The 22,400-nt window shown below is 42.8% G+C and overlaps 4 protein-coding genes across 4 annotated transcripts; 1 reads left to right on the top strand and 3 right to left on the bottom strand.

Annotated features, from left to right (window-relative positions):
- Positions 1–429: 429 nt before the first annotated feature.
- LOC124182913 (pupal cuticle protein C1B-like) lies at positions 430–2,460 on the bottom strand. Its single transcript, XM_046570722.1, has 2 exons — positions 2,381–2,460; positions 430–1,180 (listed from the first exon to the last, which is right to left on the bottom strand). Exons 1-2 carry the CDS (start codon positions 2,387–2,389, stop codon positions 563–565), a joined length of 627 nt encoding a protein of 208 aa, XP_046426678.1. The 5' UTR covers positions 2,390–2,460; the 3' UTR covers positions 430–562.
- Positions 2,461–3,882: 1,422 nt separating this feature from the next.
- LOC124183313 lies at positions 3,883–5,739 on the top strand. The gene has a single exon (XM_046571658.1). It carries the CDS (start codon positions 3,883–3,885, stop codon positions 5,737–5,739), a length of 1,857 nt encoding a protein of 618 aa, XP_046427614.1.
- A 1,125-nt stretch (positions 5,740–6,864) lies between these two features.
- LOC124183311 lies at positions 6,865–17,200 on the bottom strand. Its single transcript, XM_046571643.1, has 6 exons — positions 17,116–17,200; positions 15,809–16,414; positions 12,618–12,731; positions 11,559–12,094; positions 8,041–8,278; positions 6,865–7,605 (listed from the first exon to the last, which is right to left on the bottom strand). Exons 1-6 carry the CDS (start codon positions 17,125–17,127, stop codon positions 6,937–6,939), a joined length of 2,175 nt encoding a protein of 724 aa, XP_046427599.1. The 5' UTR covers positions 17,128–17,200; the 3' UTR covers positions 6,865–6,936.
- Positions 17,201–20,191: 2,991 nt separating this feature from the next.
- Positions 20,192–21,944, bottom strand: LOC124182911 (larval cuticle protein A3A-like). Its single transcript, XM_046570720.1, has 2 exons — positions 21,871–21,944; positions 20,192–20,911 (listed from the first exon to the last, which is right to left on the bottom strand). The coding sequence occupies exons 1-2, from the start codon at positions 21,880–21,882 to the stop codon at positions 20,252–20,254; spliced, it is 672 nt and encodes a 223-aa protein (XP_046426676.1). The 5' UTR covers positions 21,883–21,944; the 3' UTR covers positions 20,192–20,251.
- Between the last annotated feature and the right edge of the window lie 456 nt (positions 21,945–22,400).

Below are 22,400 nucleotides of genomic sequence, written 5' to 3'. Positions count from 1 at the left end.
ATTTTATTGTAATCTGAAATTGGAATATCTACTAAGAAACAGTTGCTCTTCACACGTGAGAAGTTTCGTATGTACACTTGGGGACAATGAATCTGAGACGGCTAATTTTTTCCACTAGACAGTTATGTTGGCAACACAGTAAAACCTACAGCGCTACAGTCGGCCGAACGCGAAACAAACTCAATCTCAAAAAAACATAACCTAACCCATGACCGTCGCACAAGTTCTTCTTTGAGGCTTCACTGTGCAAAATGGTCGTGCGGACTATTTGCAGAACGATTTCAGTGGTCAATTCGAAAATTCAATACCACACAGTGTTAGAAGCCCAGATTATATTTTCCTTAAATCGATATACGTATCCTTCCTTCGAGGAAAAGTTCCTATTTCACGAAGGTTACATACCGCTAGCGAGGAGTAATAGACCAAGGATAAGTTTCAAGAGGATATATATGTATATTTATTGCCAATCTACCTTAAACATAACACCACGCAACGATACGCACACACATGACGATCCAGTAATTAACCAGGAGTATCCAACGAGTCTGGTACCATTTTCACCCTACCAATTGTACTCGGTTCCGAGGCCAGTGAAGGTGGCTCGAGCGACGTCGGGGGCGGCGGAATAAGCGACAACGGGACCGAGGTGAGCGTTGCCTGTGGGGGCTGCGTAAGCGGCGGAGAGAATCTTGGCGTCGTTGGTGAGCCGTGGGTCTGACTTCCGGACACTTGAGAAGGCCGTGTCGACAGCTTTGCTGTAGTGGGTGACGGCGCGGCTTCCGTCGAGAGACTTGACGGTGCTTTCGTGCGAGGATCCAACGGCGTGGTCGGCCGAGTACGAGGGCCCATAGGCGCCGCCCTGGCCCAAACTCGGGGCCGTCGCGTAGGCAACGGGCCCTGCATTGTAGGTCACGTGGGAGACGCTCGGCGCCGGTGAGTAAGGAGCGGAGTGGGAGTAGACGACTGTGGGGTTGCTTATGCGGACGTCCGATTTTCTCTGCGTCGAATACGGCGTCTCGATCGTCTTCGAGTAGGTCAATACCTGGGCTAGGTTTCCTGGGCCGCGAAGGATGTTCGACGAGTCCGAGGTCAGCGATGGCGATGACACTTCCACCGAGTGCTCCGAGTTTCTCAGGTAATCACCGTTCGCTACTGCCACAATGGCGGCGAGAGCCACGAACTGAAATGAGAAACTATTGGTTATTGATGTTTTTGTAGAAGGAGAATCGACGGACGAGCCACTTGGTTTCTCTTCGGGTGGAATACGAATCGTTCCTGCTATTGTTTACTTGTAAGAAGATTCAAGCCACTAAAAAATACCCGGATTTGAAATTTTGTATTCCTTTTTTTTCGAGGCAGTTCCTCATTGCGAGTAAGGGGGCATTTACAGGAATTTAAATTAATTTTTTACTCATGCGGAAAACGTTGCAAAATTTTTTTAGAGGTTTTGGGTATACATTTCTTACATCTCTAAGAGTAACGTTGACTCATTAGATCTCAATTTAAATGTGTCAGGGTGATGTACAGAGTACAATTTTAATAGAGTGTAAGAGGTGACAATTCATTGCGCGCAAGGTTTTACACTTGATATTTGGAGCATAGAGTACGAATTTTTCTGGTATAATCTGCTTGAAAATACCCACAAATTGTCATATGATTTTTCAATAGATTCATTTAAAAAAAAAAAACAGATCATATTTTAGAATTGTGACAAAAGATGAACCGTTTTTCATCATAAAATTTGGGGTATTTCAATCCCAGGTGAGAATTTGGGCAAAATAACAACGAGTAAAAATTTCAGGTGAATTGGTCAGAGACTGTGGGAGAAATCTTGCGCGCAAGTTTGAAAAATCAAAAGTGAATGAAAATTCAGTTAAAGTTTAAATTCTAAAAGAGTTGCAGTATGCAGACTCGTACAGATTAAAGATTTTAGATCGCCAAAAATTTTTTTAGGCCAAAATCGATACGGGCCCATTCAGAGGAGGGATGAAAGTGTACAAAAATGCAAAAACACCGAAAATCGAGTTATTTGTCAAAGGTGAACAATAATTTGACCATGTTAGTTCTTGCTTTTGGAAAGATCCAAGAAATCATGAAACAGCCGAATGAGAATATTTCTGAAAAATAGCTTTGATCACAGAAAATAATTTCCATCGTGATTGGTCGAAGAAAGTCACTTGGATTTTGATTGAACAGTTTTTATACTGACATATTTTTGCCTCAATCGTGAAAATGACTCTCCAAAGATGTTACCAATATTTTTGAATTGTCGCGAATTGTTGAGGCAACTCAAAAAATTCTCAAATATAAGTATCACAAGTTCCATCACGACGGTCAAACATGCTGGTTACGGCATAGATGATAAGCAAAATGCACCTACCTTGAACATGGTACAATTGGTTTATGGTGAAAACAGGCGAATGATAATCTAACGAGATACGGATCTACTTATATACCGAATGGATCGCTATTCTACTCCTACTTCTCAGCATTTTTGCTGTTACAATCAGGAGCAAGAACCTTCGGTAGGATTATCCGTCTACTTGTTGGAAATTGTGCAAGAAGCCAGAGCTTATTGTTAGACGGGTGCTGCACGGTGTTATTTGATACGCTTATAGAATATCTTGGCGAGGAGTAAGATAATGTCACAAGAAACGCCGATTAGTGGGAATGTTACTTGCATAAACGCTGTGTATAAGTGGAGCAATCAGAACTCGCGAAGTGGCGAATTTGCTTTTCAACAGATTTCGTAATATTATTTACTTTGCATAAAGTATGAACAAAAAAAAAGGCTCACACCTTTCGCTGTTTAATATTGATTGATTAATTGATTTCAAGAACGTAAACATATTTCGCTGCAAGGTACAGCTGGCTATAATATAATCGCTGTAATACTTGGAGCGTGGATTTATGTAGAAGTAAAATTCTTGTTACGACATACAGGAAAAAAACATTGAAAATAAGCATAAGAACATTTGGATTATTGATAGGCAGCGTTCTTTTTGCAAACTCCATATTTTCGATCTCCTCGGACATTCCGTAGTTATTCTGATCGTTGATTATGACTTCAGATATGGCGAGCTTACCAATATGAGAGAACATCTCAGTTCAGATATTATAGACTGATGTTCACATATTCTACTTAGCGGTGCTTCCGCGATGACTCGGTAGAAAATTTAAATCGTTCACAAATGGCATAGGTATAAAATGATATCCTATCAAGGATCGATAAGACGAAATTGTCCCTGCAGAACGCGGATGAAGTGAATATGATCTGCAGTTTATAGTTCTTTTCTAAATGGTAAGACGTGTATGGAGAAATTAATTGTTTCCTGTGTTATAGCAACGTTTTTTGAATCAATCATGTGAAAATGAAAGAAGCGTTTTCCATTTCACAATTAGGTACGTATCGATTACAAGAAAAGCTTCCTTTTTTTTTAATGTAAATTCAAGTGCTCAGTTCGGGAAATTTATCTTGTATACCTCCATTATATTTATAATTTAAATTAGAGGGCTTGAATCGGCGATCATTTAGGGAATTTGAAAAAACGATTTCAATACGCACAGCCATTATATCATAACACAGTAACTTGCCATTAGATATGAACAAGATATTTGAGCACATCCCTGTACACATCGCATCGCATTTTCTTGATAACATTTCACATTTTCCGAATCGTTGACAGCTGGGATATGAATATTCTATCGAACGTGGATAACAGGACATTACGTACACGAGACGTGGCGAAATCAGATAGCGCAATACCCACACCGCATGTTGTGTTATACAGTCAAGTGTTATATTCAAAATGTTTGTCATTCCATACTGGGATTTTGATCGGTGCAGACAGCATGACAAAGTTGATTTTTTGTGTTATTACGATGCTCATCTCAGTCAATGATGCTGGTCGAGCTCAGGAAACGGAGAAAATAAATTTTCCATCAAACTTCCTACTGCAAAATATACCCAGTAACGAGGATTGCATTACGAACGAGTTCAAAATTTTCTTGCTTCACGTGGCGAAGAATCAATCTAAGCAGTCTACAATAAACGTTGTCTCGTCAGATAGCAGCTGTCCGATCTGTGACGGAATTTTTGGTGAACTAATGAAGGTATCTGCTCAGACGTTTTTGACGGTTGATTTTGCATCCACCGATGACTCCAATGCCGAACAAAACACAGGGATCGCTTCCAGCGTCGGTTACTATAAAACTCTCACGTTTCTGATGACCAACGTTGGAGAGTTTCTTGAAAAGTTTGCCAAACTTCGCCTGAAGTATGCCTGGAATCCGAGAGCTCAGCACCTGATTTTCACCGTGATAAAACCGACCATCGATGAGCTAGAGATGGTTTTTAACGAGTGCTGGACTCACAGGGTCCTCAACGTTGCGGTGATGGTCTACAATCGGAAACAAGCTTACACCTACAATCCATATAACAAGGATCGTCTTCAGGTGGAAGAAGTGGTTGATTGGTTGGGAATGTTCTACGATAAACTTCGCAATACGAACGGGCGTCTGATCAAGGCTAAGTACATCCCATATTCTGGTGATAACGTGGTTAAGTGGGTAGAGAAAGAAAGAAGATTCGAAATATTCGCTAGAGATTTTGGCTACGCTAATGCATTCTACAAGGCAATGAATGCCACCCCAGGTTTCATCAATCTCACGCAAAGCCATATTCTCTTGTACAAAAACTTCTCATATTTGAACGAAATCTGGGTAAACCGTGAATTCGAAGGTTTCGAATTGTGGCTCAATTATTTTCCAGATGCTTTCAAGTTTGAAAAACGAATTGAACATTCTTATCCTGTGCTTAGAGATGATGTCCGCATCATGGTGCCAAAAAGTGGTATCAAAACACCGAATCTGCTCGAGCCCTTCGACCAAGTCACATGGATTTGTGTGCTGATTACTCTTGTAGCCTTCTCTGGTTATCTCTATATATTCAACAAGCTCCGGGGTATCATTGAAAATGCTCTATTCCGTACTCTAAGTGTCTTTCTGGGTATGGGCATGGCCAACAGGCGCCAAGAACTGGTGCAAAAATTCACCTTCACGATGTTGACGACGTTCTCTTTGCTGATTCTGAATGCTTATCAGGGTTCGTTGTACAGCGCACTGACTACCGTATCTCATTATCCTGAAATCAACACATTGACTGAGCTTTACCAACGTACAAGAACGGTCCACACTGTGCTGAACGTCGCCGTGGTTCTTCGCGAAAGTGAGCCCGGTTTGACGGTGCTTCCCTTCGACAATATTGGGTATGACGTGTACATGGAAAGCCATCGCTACGAGGCCTACGCCTTTCCGAACAGCATGGCTGAGTTGGCGGTCAGGCAAAAGTCTCTCTCAGAGAATGGTGTACCATTTTACCACATCATGAAAGAGTACTCCCTGCCAGGCTTCGTCGCTTATACGTTTCCTTACGGGTCACCGTACCTTGACAAACTTGACAGAGTTGTTTTGGCTTGCAAAGAGGCTGGCTTAGATGAATACTGGGAATCGGAGGCTGTCCTGCAAGACACGCTGTCGGAAACGGGCGTAAAGTATATAGCCGATGAGAAACCAGTGAGGAGATTGTCCCTGGAGACGCAGAAAATGGCATTTTACATTTTTGGAGTTGGACAGCTTGTTAGCCTCTGCTGCTTTGTTGCAGAAATTTACTGGCACGGCCAATTAGACATCTCACGGAAACGTCGCTATGATTTGCAGTTAGTCGCTGTTGACGCCTAATAAATCAACCAACTCTGTTTATTGTTATTGAGCGAGCGTGAACGTAGATGAATCGTAGTAGATACTCAGAAAAAAACTGAGCTATTAGCGTTGAAGTGTATAGCGAGGTTTTTTATGTTTGTATATGGGGTAGTTCAAATGAGAGTTTACTTTTTAGTCGAAGAAAATTCACAAGACGTTTTAGTGTTCGAGGGAAATTGATTTTGTTAGTTTTTCGTTAAAATCGATGACTTGCAATTTCCAAAAAATTAGGATAAACTTATTTTAAGCCAATTTACGCAAAAACACAATTTTATTTCCTCTACGAGTTTGTTTTACTAAGTGCACAGTTTTCGAGATGTGAAAGATAAAACCTAAAATATTTATACCTAAAGGGCGAGCAGGAAAAATCTAAAATAATTACAGAATGCACGTTTGGTGCAGTGAAAGTAAGGTAAAAATCGGCGAGCAATTCGGCGAGGATCAGGGTCAAAACTTGTTCACTTTCGTTTGAACAACGCCATATACATTCTTGCTATCAATCTCTATTTTATTCATGACTTACTTCTTTCTTTTAAAATTGTTATAATAGTTAACATTATATTCCTACATGTATATGTATAGCCGAATTCTTTTCACACTGAAATCTAAGATCCAAGTATTCGAATTAACACTCCATCTCTCTTGTATCGACGAAACAATTTTGTCTATTCAGCGACATGTTTTTTAATTGTTCAATTTAAAGACCATTATACAATTATCTGCAAGCACATGCGCTCTTCTGAAATACTGCCGAAGGGTGTATTCGCGATCATCACTCGAATGTGAATAGCTAGTAATGCGAATATTATCAACTTGTAACTACGAATAAATTCAATGATATTATATATTTATCCCCGATTAGAAATTCAGTTAACAAATCGAGATGTAAGTGACAGTCCATAACAATCGATTTCTGTTTGTCCGAACTTATATATTCACAGTGGTAGTGAAAACTATCAATTTGATTGCGACTATTCGCAACGATATTTATAATCAGTGAAATTGATCTCATTGTTATTCAACAAAATACATATATCTACCTAAAATCGTTCATCGCGTAAAGAAACGAGAACATGAAATAAATAGAGGACAAACAACGACAAGTATGTAAGTGTATCTCGTTTTATTTAAAAAACTATACACTCTTAAATATTACTTGTTACAAAAAAGTTCGGCCTAATGATGGTAAGCGTAGGCGGGGGCGGCGTAGCTGACATGAGCCGTGGGGGCAGCGTACGCTGTGTAGGAAAGGGGGGCGGCGTGAGCGACGGCGGGGGCGGCGTAAGAGAGGGGAGCGGCGTACTTGGCAACGGGGGCAGCGTACGCGGAGTAAGCCAGGGGGGCGGCGTACTTGGCGATGGGTGCACCATAAGTGGAGTACGTCAAGGGAGCGGCGTACTTGGCGACGGGGGCGGCGTAGGCGAGTGGAGCAGCGACCTTGGCGACGACGGGGGCGGCGACGGCCTTGACGGCGACGGCAGCGCCCTCTTTGCGGACGACGGCGTTGAAGCCGTTGACGGGGTCGGCGGTGTAGTCGACGATGCGTCGGGTTCCGTCAGCTTCGATGAGCGAGTATCCACCGTGGACGACGTCGCCGTCGCGGGTCTCGTGCTGCTCCTTGTTGTCCCCGGTTATCGAGTCCTGGACGTCGTAGGCGTAGCTGTACTGGGGGTGGGGGTCGTACTCGGCGTCGACGGTTTTGGTGACCACGGCCTTGGCGATGGGAGCGGCATAGCCGTAAGCTGGGGCGGCGTAGCCGTAGGCGGGGGCGGCGTGGTAGGCCAGGGGGGCGGGGGCCAGACCTCCGGCGTTGGCGGCGGCCACGAGGGCTAAGAGGGTGATGAACTGGAAGCGGAAGGGTCTTTGTTATTAATCTATTCTGAGTTTCGCGATTTTTTAATCGTTTGATTCTACATTTGCAAGTTATCTGTGATCCGCAAACGAAATATAATCTCGAAATCTGAGCTCCACGTCTTGGATAGTCAAGTTGATGACATTGTCAGCTCGTTGAGTAGTTACTGCAGATGTATTTTATACGGATGAAAGTCTCATTACAATTTATCGTTGTAATATTGAACTGACGACGTCACTACGACGACTTTCACAAAGCATGTAAATAATATTCGATAGGTAAACGGTTATATCTCTATTTAATTTTGAGTTTGCATAATAATTGCTTTAGAATCTTGACTAGAGAAACACGTCCAACAGACAGAAAATGAAATCAAAGATACTGAATGATTATGGATCAATGATGACAAAGACTCGAAAATCACTCACCTTGAATGCCATGGCTGCTGTAATGTCTTGTGGATTACTGATACAGTTCTGAGTTGTGGTAAGTCTTTTATACCGTCGAAAAGAACCGGACAGTTTTTCATCCCGAGGCCGCGCCCCACTCAGACGTTCGCCCAAAACTGAATTCACATCCTCTTTCTCTTTTGCCAATGAATTGTCGCAACAGTTTTGCTCCATCCCCTCCACATTGTGCTCTTGCACTCGTATAGTTACCGTAAAGCTTCAATTTTTACGCCGGACATAACATCTGCACTGCCACGCATCATATGATCCAACCGTTATGCTTTAAAACTAATATCATTCTAGAGTCGTCGATCACAATGTCACATTCATAGTACTAACCTGTAACGGATAGGCAAAGGTTTACGTGTTCAATGAATCTAGTTCTAGTTATTCTAAGAATAAAGTAATTATAATTACTAGTTTGTCTATGGAAAAATGTTTCGATAAAATTGGTAAGTAGAATATGACTTTGAAACTTGTACCTTGGATTGAAAACTTAGGTGGATTTGGACTTTTTCTCGACTTCAGGCACAATCATTTTTCGGAAATTGGAACCTGAGATCCTTCAATAGATTGGATTCGATATCCTGCCCTGTCTTCAGTTGGATGTGAAAACCTTGTATTACGTTTAGGTGAAACCATTTTGAATAGGTCCAGCACACCATTTCTTCATTCTTGACATTGCAGTGCAGCGAAAGCAGGATATAGTTTACCTAACCGTATTTGGACACAAATGAGTTTGATTCTCATAATTGACCTGTGACTCTAAATAATCTGTAATGGATAAACAGAGCTCGGCAAAGATCATGTGCACGATCAACTATGGGTGTATTGATGGTTTCCATAAAACTCTAGAAAAAGTTCAAAAAAAAATGGATCACAAGGTCCACAAGTTTCTGGAAACGAAGAATGATACAGAAGTACAAACAAATTGTATACTCCTCATTTTAATGGAAATTTCATTTTAATCTCAATTGCATTGACGATGCATAGCACACGTATGGTGCTTGATGGTTTGTACGAGAATACTTATACGCTGACGCAGATCAACGAAGCTAAGTGGATTTACTCACTGGGTTGTTAGTCAAATATTAGCGTAACGCAATGGATGATTTCTCGCAAAAATTATCACTGTATTTTAGCATGGTAGACAACTCATTCCATGCTTTTACTGGTAAAGTATCATTATACTTCCCAAATCGCTACAATTGGTTATGCAAATATTCCGTCGAGTGTCGGTAACGCCTGATTGTACACTCTCAAAAGGTGGTGAAAGTAAACATAATCAGATGTCGAGATATTTGTATCTACTCGGTCATGTCATCCAATTTCGTACCTAGAAAAGTGTTTATTTCACTTCGGACTATCGAACAGTGAGGTAGATATGTGCAGAATCATTTTCGGTGTTATTGCCACGATTTCTGTTGCTGTTCTTCTAATCGAGAAATCTGAAGAAGGAAAGTCTCCATTGAGATCTTCGTTTTACGAAACATTTGAGTACGAGGATGCTTTAACGGACAACTATGAAGTTTTATTGTTGGAATTGGCAAAGCGTCAGTCTGCAAAGTCGACGGTAAACGTTGTTTTGTCACGTCAAGGCTGCTCAGTTTGTGACAGTGTTTTGGCAGAGCTAATGAATGCATTGGCCCAAACGTACTTGACCTTTAATCTTGAGTCCACCAGCGATTCGATTGACGAGAAAAATACTGGGCTGATTTCAAGCGTGGGGAAGTTCAGGTCAGTCATATTCCTGACAGTTAACGTTCCTGATTTCATTCACAAATTTTCCAAACTTCGTTTGAAATATGCGTGGAACCCAAGAGCTGAGCATTTGATTTTTGCTGTAATAAAACCGAACGCAGATGAGCTGGAGATGGTTTTTAACGAGTGCTGGACTCACCGAGTACTCAATGTCGCAGTGATTGTCCATAATCGAGGAGAAGCTTACACCTACAATCCATACCTCAATCATCGTCTTGAGATGCGAGAAGTGGTGGATTGGTCAGGAATGTTCTACGACAAGCTCCGCAACATGAACGGTTACTCGATTCGGTCCAAGTACATTCCGTACTCTGGCAGCGGCTTGGTGAAGTGGGTAAAAGAAGAGAGGGTGTTCAAAATTTTCGGTACAGATTTTGGCCACGCGAAAGCAGTCTACAAGGCCATGAACGCTACTTCAAGTTCCATCAATGTGACGGAAGCCCAATTTCTATCCTACCAAAACTTTACATATCGTTACGAAAGGTGGGCGGACCATCAATTCGGTGGTTCCGAAATGTGGCTCAATTATATGCCATATGGCACAAAATTTAAAGAACGAATCGAACGTTCGTATCCGGTGGCTAGAGGAGATATCCGAATTCTGGCGCCAAAGAGCAGCATTAAAATGCCAAGTCTGCTCGCGCCCTACAATAAAGCTACATGGATTTGCGTGCTGACTACTCTCGCAGTCTTTTCTATTTATTTGCACATATTTAATAAGCTCCGGGGAATCATTGATAATGCTCTTTTTCGAACCCTAGGCGTTTTCCTGGGTATGGACTTGGTGAATGGGCGCCAAGAACTGGTGCAAAGGTTTACCTTCGCGATGTTAATGCTATTCTCTCTGCTCATCTTGAACGCGTACCAGGGTTCGTTGTACAGCGTACTGGCTACCTCGTCTTATCATCCCGAAATCGATACGCTGCCTCAACTCCACCAGCGCACCAAATCACTGTGGGCTTTACAGAACATCGCCGTGCATCTTCCGAAGCAAGAGCTGGGCTTGAGGGTGTTCACCTTCGACACTGTGGCCTATGTGGATTACATGGCGACCCACCGTGACGAGGCTTACGCTTTCTCGAATACAATGGCCGACTACATTTCCAGGCGAAAGATCCTCTCGGAAAATGGTGTGCCCTTTTACCACATTATGAAGGAGTATTTCATACCGGGTTTCAGGGTGTACTTCTTGCCTTACGGCTCGCCGTACCTTGAAAAAATCGACAGAATTGTTCTTGCTTGCAATGAGGCTGGCCTGAGTGAATACTGGAAGGAGGAGAGTTACTTCCAGGACATACTGACAGGGGATACGATAATCTCTACATCCGCGGAGAGACCGCTAAAGAAATTGTCTCTCCACACCCAGCTGATGAGCTTCTACATTTGGGGGGCTGGGCTCTTTACAAGCCTCTGCTGCTTCATTGCGGAGATTTACTTTTACCACGATCTGAAGAAGGGTGCGTCGAGACAGCCGGCCACGCGGTAATGAGGCCATGGATTAGATTCGGTCTGCGTTTACGGTTAATCATTAGATATCCATGACTATAAATATTTAAATGTGATCTTTTAAAATTTCTTCCCCCTTCCGTGTGCCGTTTGTGTGTGAGTATACGGAACTTGCGAATATAAAATAAAGGGAAAACAAATTGATATTAAACAATGACAATTTCATGATATCTCATTTTATTTGGAAACTATGCAGTCTTAAACAATACTAATTACAAGAAGGTTCGACCTAATGATGGTAAGCGAAGGCGGGGGCGGCGTAGGTCACGTGGGCAGCGGGGGCGGCGTAAGAGAGGGGAGCGTGAGCGACGGGGGCGGCGTAGGCGAGGGGGGCGTGGGCGACGGGGGCGGCGTACTTGGCGACGACGGGAGCGGCGACGGTCTTGACGGCGACGCCGGCGGGTTCCTTGTGGACGACGGCGTTGAATCCGTTGACGGGATCGGCGGTGTAGTCGACGGTGCGTCGGGTTCCGTCGGACTCGATGAGGGAGTAGCTACCCTGGACGACGTCGCCGTCGCGGGTCTCGTGCTGCTGCTTGTTGTCCCCGGTTATCGAGTCCTGGACGTCGTAGGCGTAGCTGTACTGGGGATGAGCGTCGTAATCGGCGTCGACGGTCTTCGCGACCACAGCCTTGGCTAAGGGAGCCGAGGCGTAGCCGTAAGCTGGGACGGCGTGAGCGTAGGCGGGGGCGGCATGGTAGGCCAGGGGGGCGGGAGCCAGAACTCCGGCGTTGGCGGCGGCCACGAGGGCGAAGAGGGCGACGAACTGGAAGCGGAAGGAGGTCTGTTAGCGATGTATTTTTGTAAGTTCTAATTTATGAATATAATATTGTCCATAAATATAAGCTCTACGTTGTCGACTAGAAAACTTGATTAAAAAACAGTTGAATATACATTTTCTACGAATGGAATGATATTCTGATAGCTGTTTTGATATGGAAAGCGCTACAGGCTTGCTTTTGAAATAATAGAGTCATTGGCGCCACAAAACTCTGATTGCAATTAATAGTTGCGATGCGAACTGTGATATCATGGCGACAAAAAATAGGCACATTCGAAAAGCATGTCAATGATATTCGACTGTTGAACGGTTATATTTCTAATGAATGTCTCTTCTGCACGATAATGTCTTCAGAATATTTACTGGAATTTTTTTTTCAGCGGTGATGAAATAAAACCTGGTGATAAAGTATAAATTGTTCGGTTGTGTACGTATTACGGTAGCTTGTTGGGACAAAAATACTGATTGACGCTTGATCGACGACGACACAGGCGTGCAAATCGCTCACCTTGAATGCCATGGCTGCTGTATCGTCTGCTGGATTACTGATACAGCTCAGTGTTGTGGTAGGTCTTTTATACCGTCGAATCGAACCGGAATTTTTCAACGCAAGGCCGCGCCCCTCTCAGCCGTTCACCCAAAACTGGATATGTATCGTCTTTTCCATTCTCCGCGCGGATAGGAGTCTTTCTCTATCCCCTCTTCGTTAACAGTGCCTGCGTGGTTACCCTGCAGCTTGAATTCTTTTGCGTGAGATAATATTCACACCGCTAGGCGTAGACACAATGCAACCGTTACGCCTAATAATTGACTTGGGAGTCAGTACTTATAGTATCACGTTGAAATCAACAAGGACTTGTACCTGTCGTTGATAGTTCAGTGATCCTGATTAAGCATCGTAGCTAAAGCAGTTAACTATTTTCCGGATGGTGAAACTGATACTTATTTGGAATTGATTGTTGGGATTTGACTTTGAAATTTGGTGCTCGCATCGAAAATTGCAGTTGATTTGGACTTTGAATTAAATTAGGGTGTAACCGTTTGTCTCGGACTGTACCCTCGGTTTTTACGGTGCCTTGGAGTGTAAGCTTTATTTAGATAAAATGATCTCGTAAAGCTACAGCACATCATAATTTTGGTTCTACATATGATAGTGAGCAAAAATATGATGCAAAGAATTCAATTATGTAAAACTTAAATGAGCTTAAACCTTATTACTGATTTACAAAAGTATCAAATCTTTCATGGATAAAGAGAATAAGTGAAAAACACATTTTGGAATTAACTATATCAATTGGTAATTAACTGATAGTTTTTATGAAAATCATCCAAATAATAAATAACGGTAGAGAAATACTGCAAAATTTAACAGTGTGACTGTAGCTTTATAAGACAATATGTTGCTTGCACGGCACGACAAGAATACGTAGATTTATCCACACTGAGAATAGTGGTCAAACATTGTCTCAACTCATTGCATGCTTTTCTTGAAAAAGTATGATTACGCTTCCCAAATCGCTAGAATTGGTGTGCAAATATTCCGTCGAGTGTCAGTAACGCTTGATTGTACACTCTGAAAACTTGGTGAAAGTAAACATAATCAGATGTCGAAATATTTCTATCCAATACGTCATGTCACCTATTTCTATACCTGATAAAATGTTCATTTCACTCAAGGCTGTCGAAGAGGTGAAAGTCGATGTATGCAAAATTATTTTTGGTATTGTTGCAACATTTTCGCGTACAGTTTTTCAAGCCGAGGTAGCCGAAGGGAGAAGTTCCTGGTCAGATTCTTCATTCTACGGAATTGCTGTTCAATAGAAGGATGACTTCAGCCAAACTTTCATTGATTTGCATCAATCCAAGAAGTTTACAATAAACATTATTCTGTCACGCAGAGGCTACTCAATTTGTGAAAGTATTTAGGGTGAGCTAATGAAGGCGGCTGTTCCTTGTTAAACATTCTTGGCGTTGAATCTTAAGACCACTAATTCAATTGCTGACGAAAATATTTGGCACTGATCTCAAACCTGGGTCAGTCATATTCATGATGATTAATGTTTGTGGTTTTTTTTTACCAATTTGCCAAACTCCGGTTGATATTCGCGTGGAATCCAAGAGCTGAACATCTCATTTTCACAGTCTTCAAATCAAACGACACTGGGCTGGAAAGAAATATGGAATGCTCAAAAATTTAGCGAAGTCAACATCGAACAAACCGAATCCAGTTACTCCGTATATCGAGAAGATATTACGATTTTGGCACCCATAGTGACATCAAATCGCCAAGCCTGCTCAAGCCGTACAGTGAAAGATAGTATTCTTCGTCAACTTTTATGTTCTCAAAAAGTTCCGTGGGATCGTTGACAACGTTTTTCTGCGGAACAGCCTAACCAGGAGGTGCCAAAGAATTGTGGAAAAGCTGCCGATGTTGAGTGACTACCAAGGTGAGCTGTGCAGTGCATTGGCCACCGTGTCTTATTATCCGAAAATCTATCTACTGCGTTAACTTCACTAACTAACAAGAAGGTTTGGCACTATATAGAGCATCGCACACTTCTTTAAAGGTCACGAAGCAATTTCAGGGTAGTTTACTTAGATACTACTGCCAATTATAATCAAGTACATGAGAACCCAACGTCACCAAGCATAATCAGCCTTTTTGAATAACTTGGCGCACCGTACAGCCAAGTTGCTACAGTGTTTAGTACTTCCGTATGGTTCACCGTATCTCGACTAATTCGAGAAACTTGTTTTGGTGTGCAAGGAGGTTGGCCTGGTGCAACATAGAGAGGAGGAAGATGACTTGCCAGAATTTCTGTTGGAGTGAATCGTGCACCATAACGTAGCTGAAGACAAACAGCTGCAGCAATTGTCCCTAGACTAGAACATGGATTTTTTTCGGCTAACCGGATTAACCGAATAACCCAGATCCACCGGATCGAACACTTCAAGCTGTGATACTCGGATAATCCGAATAGTTTGAGTACGAAGTATTCGAACAGTTACAGCACTTGATTCATTTGGATATTTAAACTATTCGTATCAAACGGATAGTTTGGTTTCCTGCGTAGGGTTCGTGTTAAAATAGTTGTACTGCAAGTACTACAGCCACGTGTTAGTTATAACTACTATCATATGTATAGCGGAGCGTTGGAATTTCACACGGGCAATTTGTGCTGGTTATTCTGGAAACTGAATTTTTACAGCATTTTTTTCATTACATTGTTTAACGATTGTGCGAAACAATATTTGATCTTCAAATAATTTTTATAATGGTAAAATTCTGTGTTGCTAGATTCTGAAATATGCATGGACATTATGCTTCTAGGAGGATACGTATTTAAGGTATACCTTTTTATATTCTCAAATATGGAATGCGTAAGAAAAGATCAGTTACCATTCTTGAATACGGTATCAGAAAATTTACCATATTATGGATGAAATATTGATCTAGACTGCTTGAGCAATTATTTTACGGAACAATATATCGACACGAATGAAATGCCTGGTTGTTAATAGTGGGTTTTCAAATAATTTTTTACTAAAATCAATCATATCCGGTCTGACAATGAATGTGCAACTATACGAAACTCGTCGATAAAACAAACAATTACACGTACATGATAAGTATTTCGTTTTTATTTAAAAACTATACACTTTTAAATATTACTAGTTACAAAAAAGTTCGGCTTAATGATGGTAAGCGTAGGCGGGGGCGGCGTAGCTGACATGAGCCGTGGGGGCAGCGTACGCTGAGTAGGAAAGGGGGGCGGCGTGAGCGACGGCGGGGGCGGCGTAGGTCACGTGGGCAGCGGGGGCGGCGTAAGAGAGGGGAGCGTGAGCGACGGGGGCGGCGTAGGCGAGGGGGGCGTGGGCGACGGGGGCGGCGTACTTGGCGACGACGGGAGCGGCGACGGTCTTGACGGCGACGCCGGCGGGTTCCTTGTGGACGACGGCGTTGAATCCGTTGACGGGATCGGCGGTGTAGTCGACGGTGCGTCGGGTTCCGTCGGACTCGATGAGGGAGTAGCTACCCTGGACGACGTCGCCGTCGCGGGTCTCGTGCTGCTGCTTGTTGTCCCCGGTTATCGAGTCCTGGACGTCGTAAGCGTAGCTGTACTGGGGATGAGCGTCGTAATCGGCGTCGACGGTCTTCGCGACCACCGCCTTGGCTAAGGGAGCCGAGGCGTAGCCGTAAGCTGGGACGGCGTGAGCGTAGGCGGGGGCGGCATGGTAGGCCAGGGGGGCGGGAGCCAGAACTCCGGCGTTGGCGGCGGCCACGAGGGCGAAGAGGGCGACGAACTGGAAGCGGAAGGAGATCTGTTAGCGATGTATTTTCAGTCTCCCGATTTCTTATTTTTCTGATGTTATTTGCAAATAATGTGTGAATCACGAATGAAATATTGTCTACAAATCGGTAATGAGCCTTATGTCTTCGATAGATGATTTTTTGTTGGCATCGTAAAATTTCCCAGTTACAAAAATCAACAATAATTGTGTCGATGAAGATTCATCAACAGCTTACATACATAATCAGTTAGATATCCAATTTTTTGATAGTTACTACGATACATAAACATTCAATGTTATGATACGTCATTTCTGTAGATTCAATTTACGACGAGGATAACTCCGCGGTCTCGGTTCCAAACCGAGACAATGGCCAGAGATATTCAATTCGGATCTGAATCTATTGTCCCGAGACGAACCACGACGCCGATACGGTAACAATTTCACTTTCACAAATGTCATGAATATTATAAATCTTTGAACGACGTTCTATTTCCCATCACGGTATGTACATCGTGTTACTCTGTTCAGTAGGTTGCGTAGAACCTTGACACAAAAAAAAACACTTCCAACGAACAAAGTTGAAAAGTAACCGTAAAATAATGTCCGCCTCGATTCCTAACAACGTCATACAGTTCCAGCGGATGAAAAATATCTCATCCTGATTCAGACTGGATTGACGATTACTATACAGGCATGCGGTAATTGCTCACCTTGAATGCCATGGCTGCTGTACTGTCTTGTGGATGACTGATACTGTCCACAGCACCGCCAGGGCTTTTATACCATCGAAACGAAGCGGAGAATTTTAACGCTGCGAGGCCGCGCCCCTCGCTGACGTTCACCCAAAACCGAATACATACCTCCTCTTTCTCTCTCCCTCTCTCTGTATCACACACATTCACTTCACCGATCTTTCACTCTCCCTGGATCTTTCTTCTCCCCTCCTCGTTATCTCCTACGTTCATGGTTAACCTGGACCTTGGATTCAGCCTCCCGGATGACATAATTCCACTGTCAACCGCTGGACACAATGCAACCGGTACGCTTCGAGATCTACGTCTCCTTGGAGTCACCGATCCGTTCGTCGCAACATCCTATTCGTCACATCCACGCGCGACAGAATTTGGGTCAATTCTTATTCGCACTCCGAAGTGATCGAACTTCGGCTTTCCACCGTTCGGATCACTTAACCGTGAGCAGCGATATTCGGAAGAAGTTAAACTCGGAAGGCAAATCATCACATTCCTTTTGTGGCAGTGAAGTTACTCTATGAAAAGTATCGTAATCGTTAGATCATTTCGATATCACCTTAACCAGCGAATCAGAGCCGTGATAAAAATCTGTAACGAGTACCCGTATTGTCAAGCAGATCTGCATAAGGCACGAACGAAATTGAAATGTTTTAATTTTCCTATGAAAATTGGGTCGATCTAATACATCTCGAAGGCACTTTGGAAGGACTTTGTCATGCTAGTCGTATGACAACTGCAGTGGAAATGTTTTGAATTTTTAACGCTACCGGCTAAATGAATCAGCGCTAAACCAACGTGATCCGTCATCATGCACGTGAGTAACATTTCTTGGTGACATATAATTATACAGTTTTCTTGCTGATCCAATTGTAGTCTGATCCAATCTTTTTCCCCTTGCAAATGCGTCATATACAGTTCAGAAAAATAGATTTCTGCGTAAATGGAGAATAGAAAAAGAATGAAAAAAAAAAAATAAAAAAAAAAATAATTATATAAATCGAGATCAGATAAAAGAAAATGGACTTTTTGTGTGATTGTTATAAAACTAACATTGCAATAATTAACCCAGCATTTTAGAAAATAATACCGGTGGTTAAATCTCGAATGGATTTTTACGAGTCTCTAGTATACGCCTCATTCGGTTCCCGTTTATCATCTGACACGGAAAATTCTTACCGCAAAGTCGTATTTAGGTATCACTGTGCCACTCACGATCAACGCAGTCATAGAAAGTGACAGCGGCGGCAGATGAGCCACTAGGAAGTAGTCAGACTCGACGAACCGGCAGCCACACGGCCGACTCATTCGTAGGTTTAACTACTTGCCGGCTCGAGCAGATCTATCTCTCAGCCTATTGCCGTTCTAGTAGAAACTGCCGCGCTTGGTCAGCCGCCCGTCTACCTCGCAACTGCGGACGATTTTCACGCTGATTTAAATTGTTTGAACAATTTTTCCTGTTCTGTCGGAGTGTTTGTTTATCGGGTATTTATTACACTGCTCGAATTTGTCAATTTTACGGAGGAGTAAGTTGTAAACTTCATTTCTAGATAAATAGATCTTGTTTTTTCTTTGCGAGAAGCACGATTTTTACATTTCGATAAATTTAGTAAAAACAAGGATTCTTCTGGGTGAAAATTGTATGAACTTATTTTTCATACAATTTGATGCATATCATTAGGAAAAAATGGCGCGGCGATTATTTTACACAATCATACATCGGCGTAGTAATTTCTTGCTTTTAATTATCTTGAGATTATTCCATTTATTTAATATCGCCGATTTGGTGCGATTATTTTTTTTAATTTTGCTCCAAATTTTTTGATGAAAAAAAAGTGCTTTTGATAAAGAATATTGTCATTGAAGTTTTCATTATTATTATCAGGATATCATTCCAGAAAGTACATAATTCTGACAATCATCGGTACACATGATCAAGTTGTGAAAAAGTGTTTAATAAATTTTGAATTGAAATATTACAAAAAGCGTAAAATTTTGAGAAAATTTATTTTCCAAACGTCATAACGGTAAAAATACCAGTACAGAAAACTGAATTCAACTGTACTTTATAGGATCGTGTAGCTCGAGAATTTCAGATTTACCGATCATCTATAAACGTTATAAAACTTATACAGTTTGTTTTTTATTCTTCGAATTGAATCACGAGTTGTTGTTATTCTCCGTTCGAGTGGAACCAGGATTATCTTGAACGATAGAAATAAGTTGCTGGCTAAGTTCCAAACCAACGGTACCTACAACTACGCATATCTTGTTTCTGTGAATTGAGTGCGAACATGTACATACTTGCAAATTAAGAAAGGCTCGAGGCGTACGGCAAGGTTATTGCATAACGGCGCGGCAGCGAAGCAGTGAATTGCAGAAAGTGTTATAATAATTTATGCGGTATGCCAATTGAGTGACATTGATTGCCACTTTTACTTATTATACTAGACACACCTCAGCCTCCCATTGTGTATTCGTGTCATCCGATTTTCATTAGTATTCAATTGACACCACGCTCGATTGAGTCTAGCTGCTTGAACTCGTGCTGTCGCCCATAATCCCTGCGACGATATCCAACGGAACGATTTTACCGTCTGACGACACTTTCTTCGTCGAAGAAGCCAGATTTCAAGAAGATTTGCCGAAATATTCGGTCACGATTGATTTCGATGTACGTATCGTATTGTTAACTGCAGTTACAGGTAGATCAAATTATTTACCAGATTTTACGAAATACTTTTTTCTCGCATTTTCCGTAATTTTCACTCTCGCAGAACAGCAGCGAGGTAACGAAATGGCAATAGGAAAAAGAGAATCGAGGAAAATAACCTTTTCTGAACGCCGAACAAACAAACGCAGATAATTCAGCACCTAGAAGTATCGCAGTGAGAAAAAATCGATTTTACAAACCAGAAGGGAAATGATTGACAAAAAAAAATGTTCGCTCTCAAACGGGTTTGGTGAATGAGAAATGTAATTTCTGCTCTCCTTGTCAAATCACACTGGTAAAAACAAGTAAAGAATAATTGGTGAATTTACGTTAAAAAATGTTTATTTTTATAAAGTATCATTATATCAACAGACGTTCGTGGGATTAGATTGCGTATCCAGCAGCAGCGTAGGTCAGTGGAGCAGCCAGCCTGGCAACAGCGGGTCCAGCGTAAGCCGAATAGGGGAGGACACCCGGAACGCCGACCGGACTTCCGACCTTGGCAACCGGTGGGAATCCCAGAGGAGCGGTGTAGGCAAGAGACGCTGGAGCGACGGCGGGAACTCCCAGAGGCGCGCTATAAGCCAACGGAGCTGGAGGGGCGGCTGCGACGACGGGGGCGCTCCTGGCGAGGACGGGAGCTGGTGCTGCCACGGGGGCAGCGGCGACGAGGGGAGCGGTCCTGGCGACGACGGGAGCGGGCGCGACGATGGGGGCGGCCTTGGCGACGACTGGAGCGACGGCGACGGCTGCGGATTCCCGGTTGACGACGGCGTTGAAGCCGTTAACGGGGTCGGCGGTGTAGTCGACGATGCGGCGGGTGCCGTCGGGTTCGATGAGGGAGTAGCTGCCCTGGACGACGTCTCCGTTTCGCGTCTCGTACTGCGCCTTGGAATCACCGGTCAGAGAGTCTTGGACGTCGTAGGCGAAGCTGTACTGGGGAGCCGGGTCGAAGTCCTCGATCTTTGCCAGGACCGGACCCGCTGGAGCTACCGGAACTACTCCGGCTTTGGCGACTGCCGCCACGGCGAGAAGGATGCAGAGCTGCGAATTGCGGAATTTAGTTAGGTCAGGTTGGCGGAGGTCGAACGCGCAGTTATTGGGCGATCGGTATTCAGGGTGGCAACGATCGGCGGATGAGGTGCTTTTGAGGATTACGATTCGCGAGACTCGGGATTAATCACGCTTCGGTTGTCTCACCGAGCTGCGATCGACCAAAGAATTTCCAATAACTTCAACTCGATTGTGATGTTTGTCAACAAATTTTGATTTTCAAATTCAACCGACGTTGGATTCAAAGCCTACCTCGTAACTTCGCAGCTTTGAGTAAATCTTTTTGCAATTTGTTGTTAACGATAATTGACTCTGTACTCAAACGACTGAGTAGGCTTCCTGTAATCGGAATATGCTTCCGACAATCGTTTCAATTGTTGAGCAGATCATTTTCGTACTCATCGTACTTAAGGTTTGAAAAATTCTTTCGGTAGCCAACGAAGTAAAAGCTATGAACCGATCAGTAAAATTCTGAGCAAATCTCTCGAAGAATTCCACCTTGATTTATCTACTACTGTTCTGATCATGAGGTAGAATTTATTTTGAAAATAACGGTGTTTGAATATTTTCGCAATTTTTTTTATATACATTTCAAATTTTGCGTGAAGTTGACATTCGACATAAAAGAACTTTGATATGTCAATGGTATGAAAATCAAGACATTAATTATTTGTTCAATTTAATCATTGAATGAATTTCACTATATCCGTCAATGTAGTCTTCACAGTTCGTGGATGCCAGCTCGATGACCGAAGACACAATACCAGCGTGTTAAAAATGAATAAAAAGTATAAAAATAAGGTATGATTTGAATTGCACCGCAAGTCCTTTCGTTTCGGTACAATAAATACACTTCGATAAGTATCGGCAAGTTCGCACAAAACGTTTTGAAAAAAGATCACTGTCACTGATACTGATTTTAATGGTATAATTTACGATGAGATTCGTACCTTGGAAACCATTGTACTGTTGCACAGATCAACTGCTGGTCATCAACTGATGCCTAACTGTCTTTTGGTTCTGGCTTATATCGTTGACCATCCTCGCATCGCCCCTTCCCCGTATCCAACAGCAATGACCACACGCGAGTATTGCACCTATCATCCGTCGACTATTCGCCGCTTGTGCAATTTGATTAGTATTTCAAGTCGGGCATATGAGACGACCGAATACCAATGTCTCGAAATTCGATTAAGAGGGACACTGGGAATGGCCCGCAAAGCTTCGCTGACTAGAATAATATCAGGACCCGAAGTAAGCTTTCTCGCGTTGGTCAATGAGGACGTGTTTCCAGATCGTCTTTCTCCGCAGCCTTTTGTAATTTTCCACGATTCCGATTGTCGCAATTTTCTATAACTGCGCTAGATTTTTTCTTAATTTTAATTTTCTTCCAAGGCTTCTTTGGATCGCGAATCGCATCGCACGCAGTTATCGCTGTAACATGCGTGACGTGACGCCAGCCGAGGAAATGATACGAAAA

Source organism: Neodiprion fabricii, chromosome 5 (assembly GCF_021155785.1).
Source record: "Neodiprion fabricii isolate iyNeoFabr1 chromosome 5, iyNeoFabr1.1, whole genome shotgun sequence".
Taxonomy (NCBI): Eukaryota; Metazoa; Arthropoda; class Insecta; order Hymenoptera; family Diprionidae; genus Neodiprion; species Neodiprion fabricii.
The sequence above is the reverse complement of the archived record's forward strand: the minus strand, read 5'-3'. Positions and strand labels throughout refer to the sequence as shown.

What these genes read in the sequence shown, in the direction of transcription:
- LOC124183313 (XM_046571658.1), top strand. Translation starts at nt 3,883, where the DNA reads ATGCTCATCTCAGTCAATGATGCTGGTCGAGCTCAGGAAACGGAGAAA.
- LOC124183311 (XM_046571643.1), bottom strand. An exon ending in CCCCCGCCTACGCTTACCAT is followed by an intron (nt 12,732 to 15,808) that starts CATTAAGCCGAA and finishes AACGGCTGAGAG; the next exon opens with GGGCGCGGCCTTGCGTTGAA. An exon ending in CAGCAGCCATGGCATTCAAG is followed by an intron (nt 7,606 to 8,040) that starts GTGAGTGATTTT and finishes TTCCGCTTCCAG; the next exon opens with TTCATCACCCTCTTAGCCCT.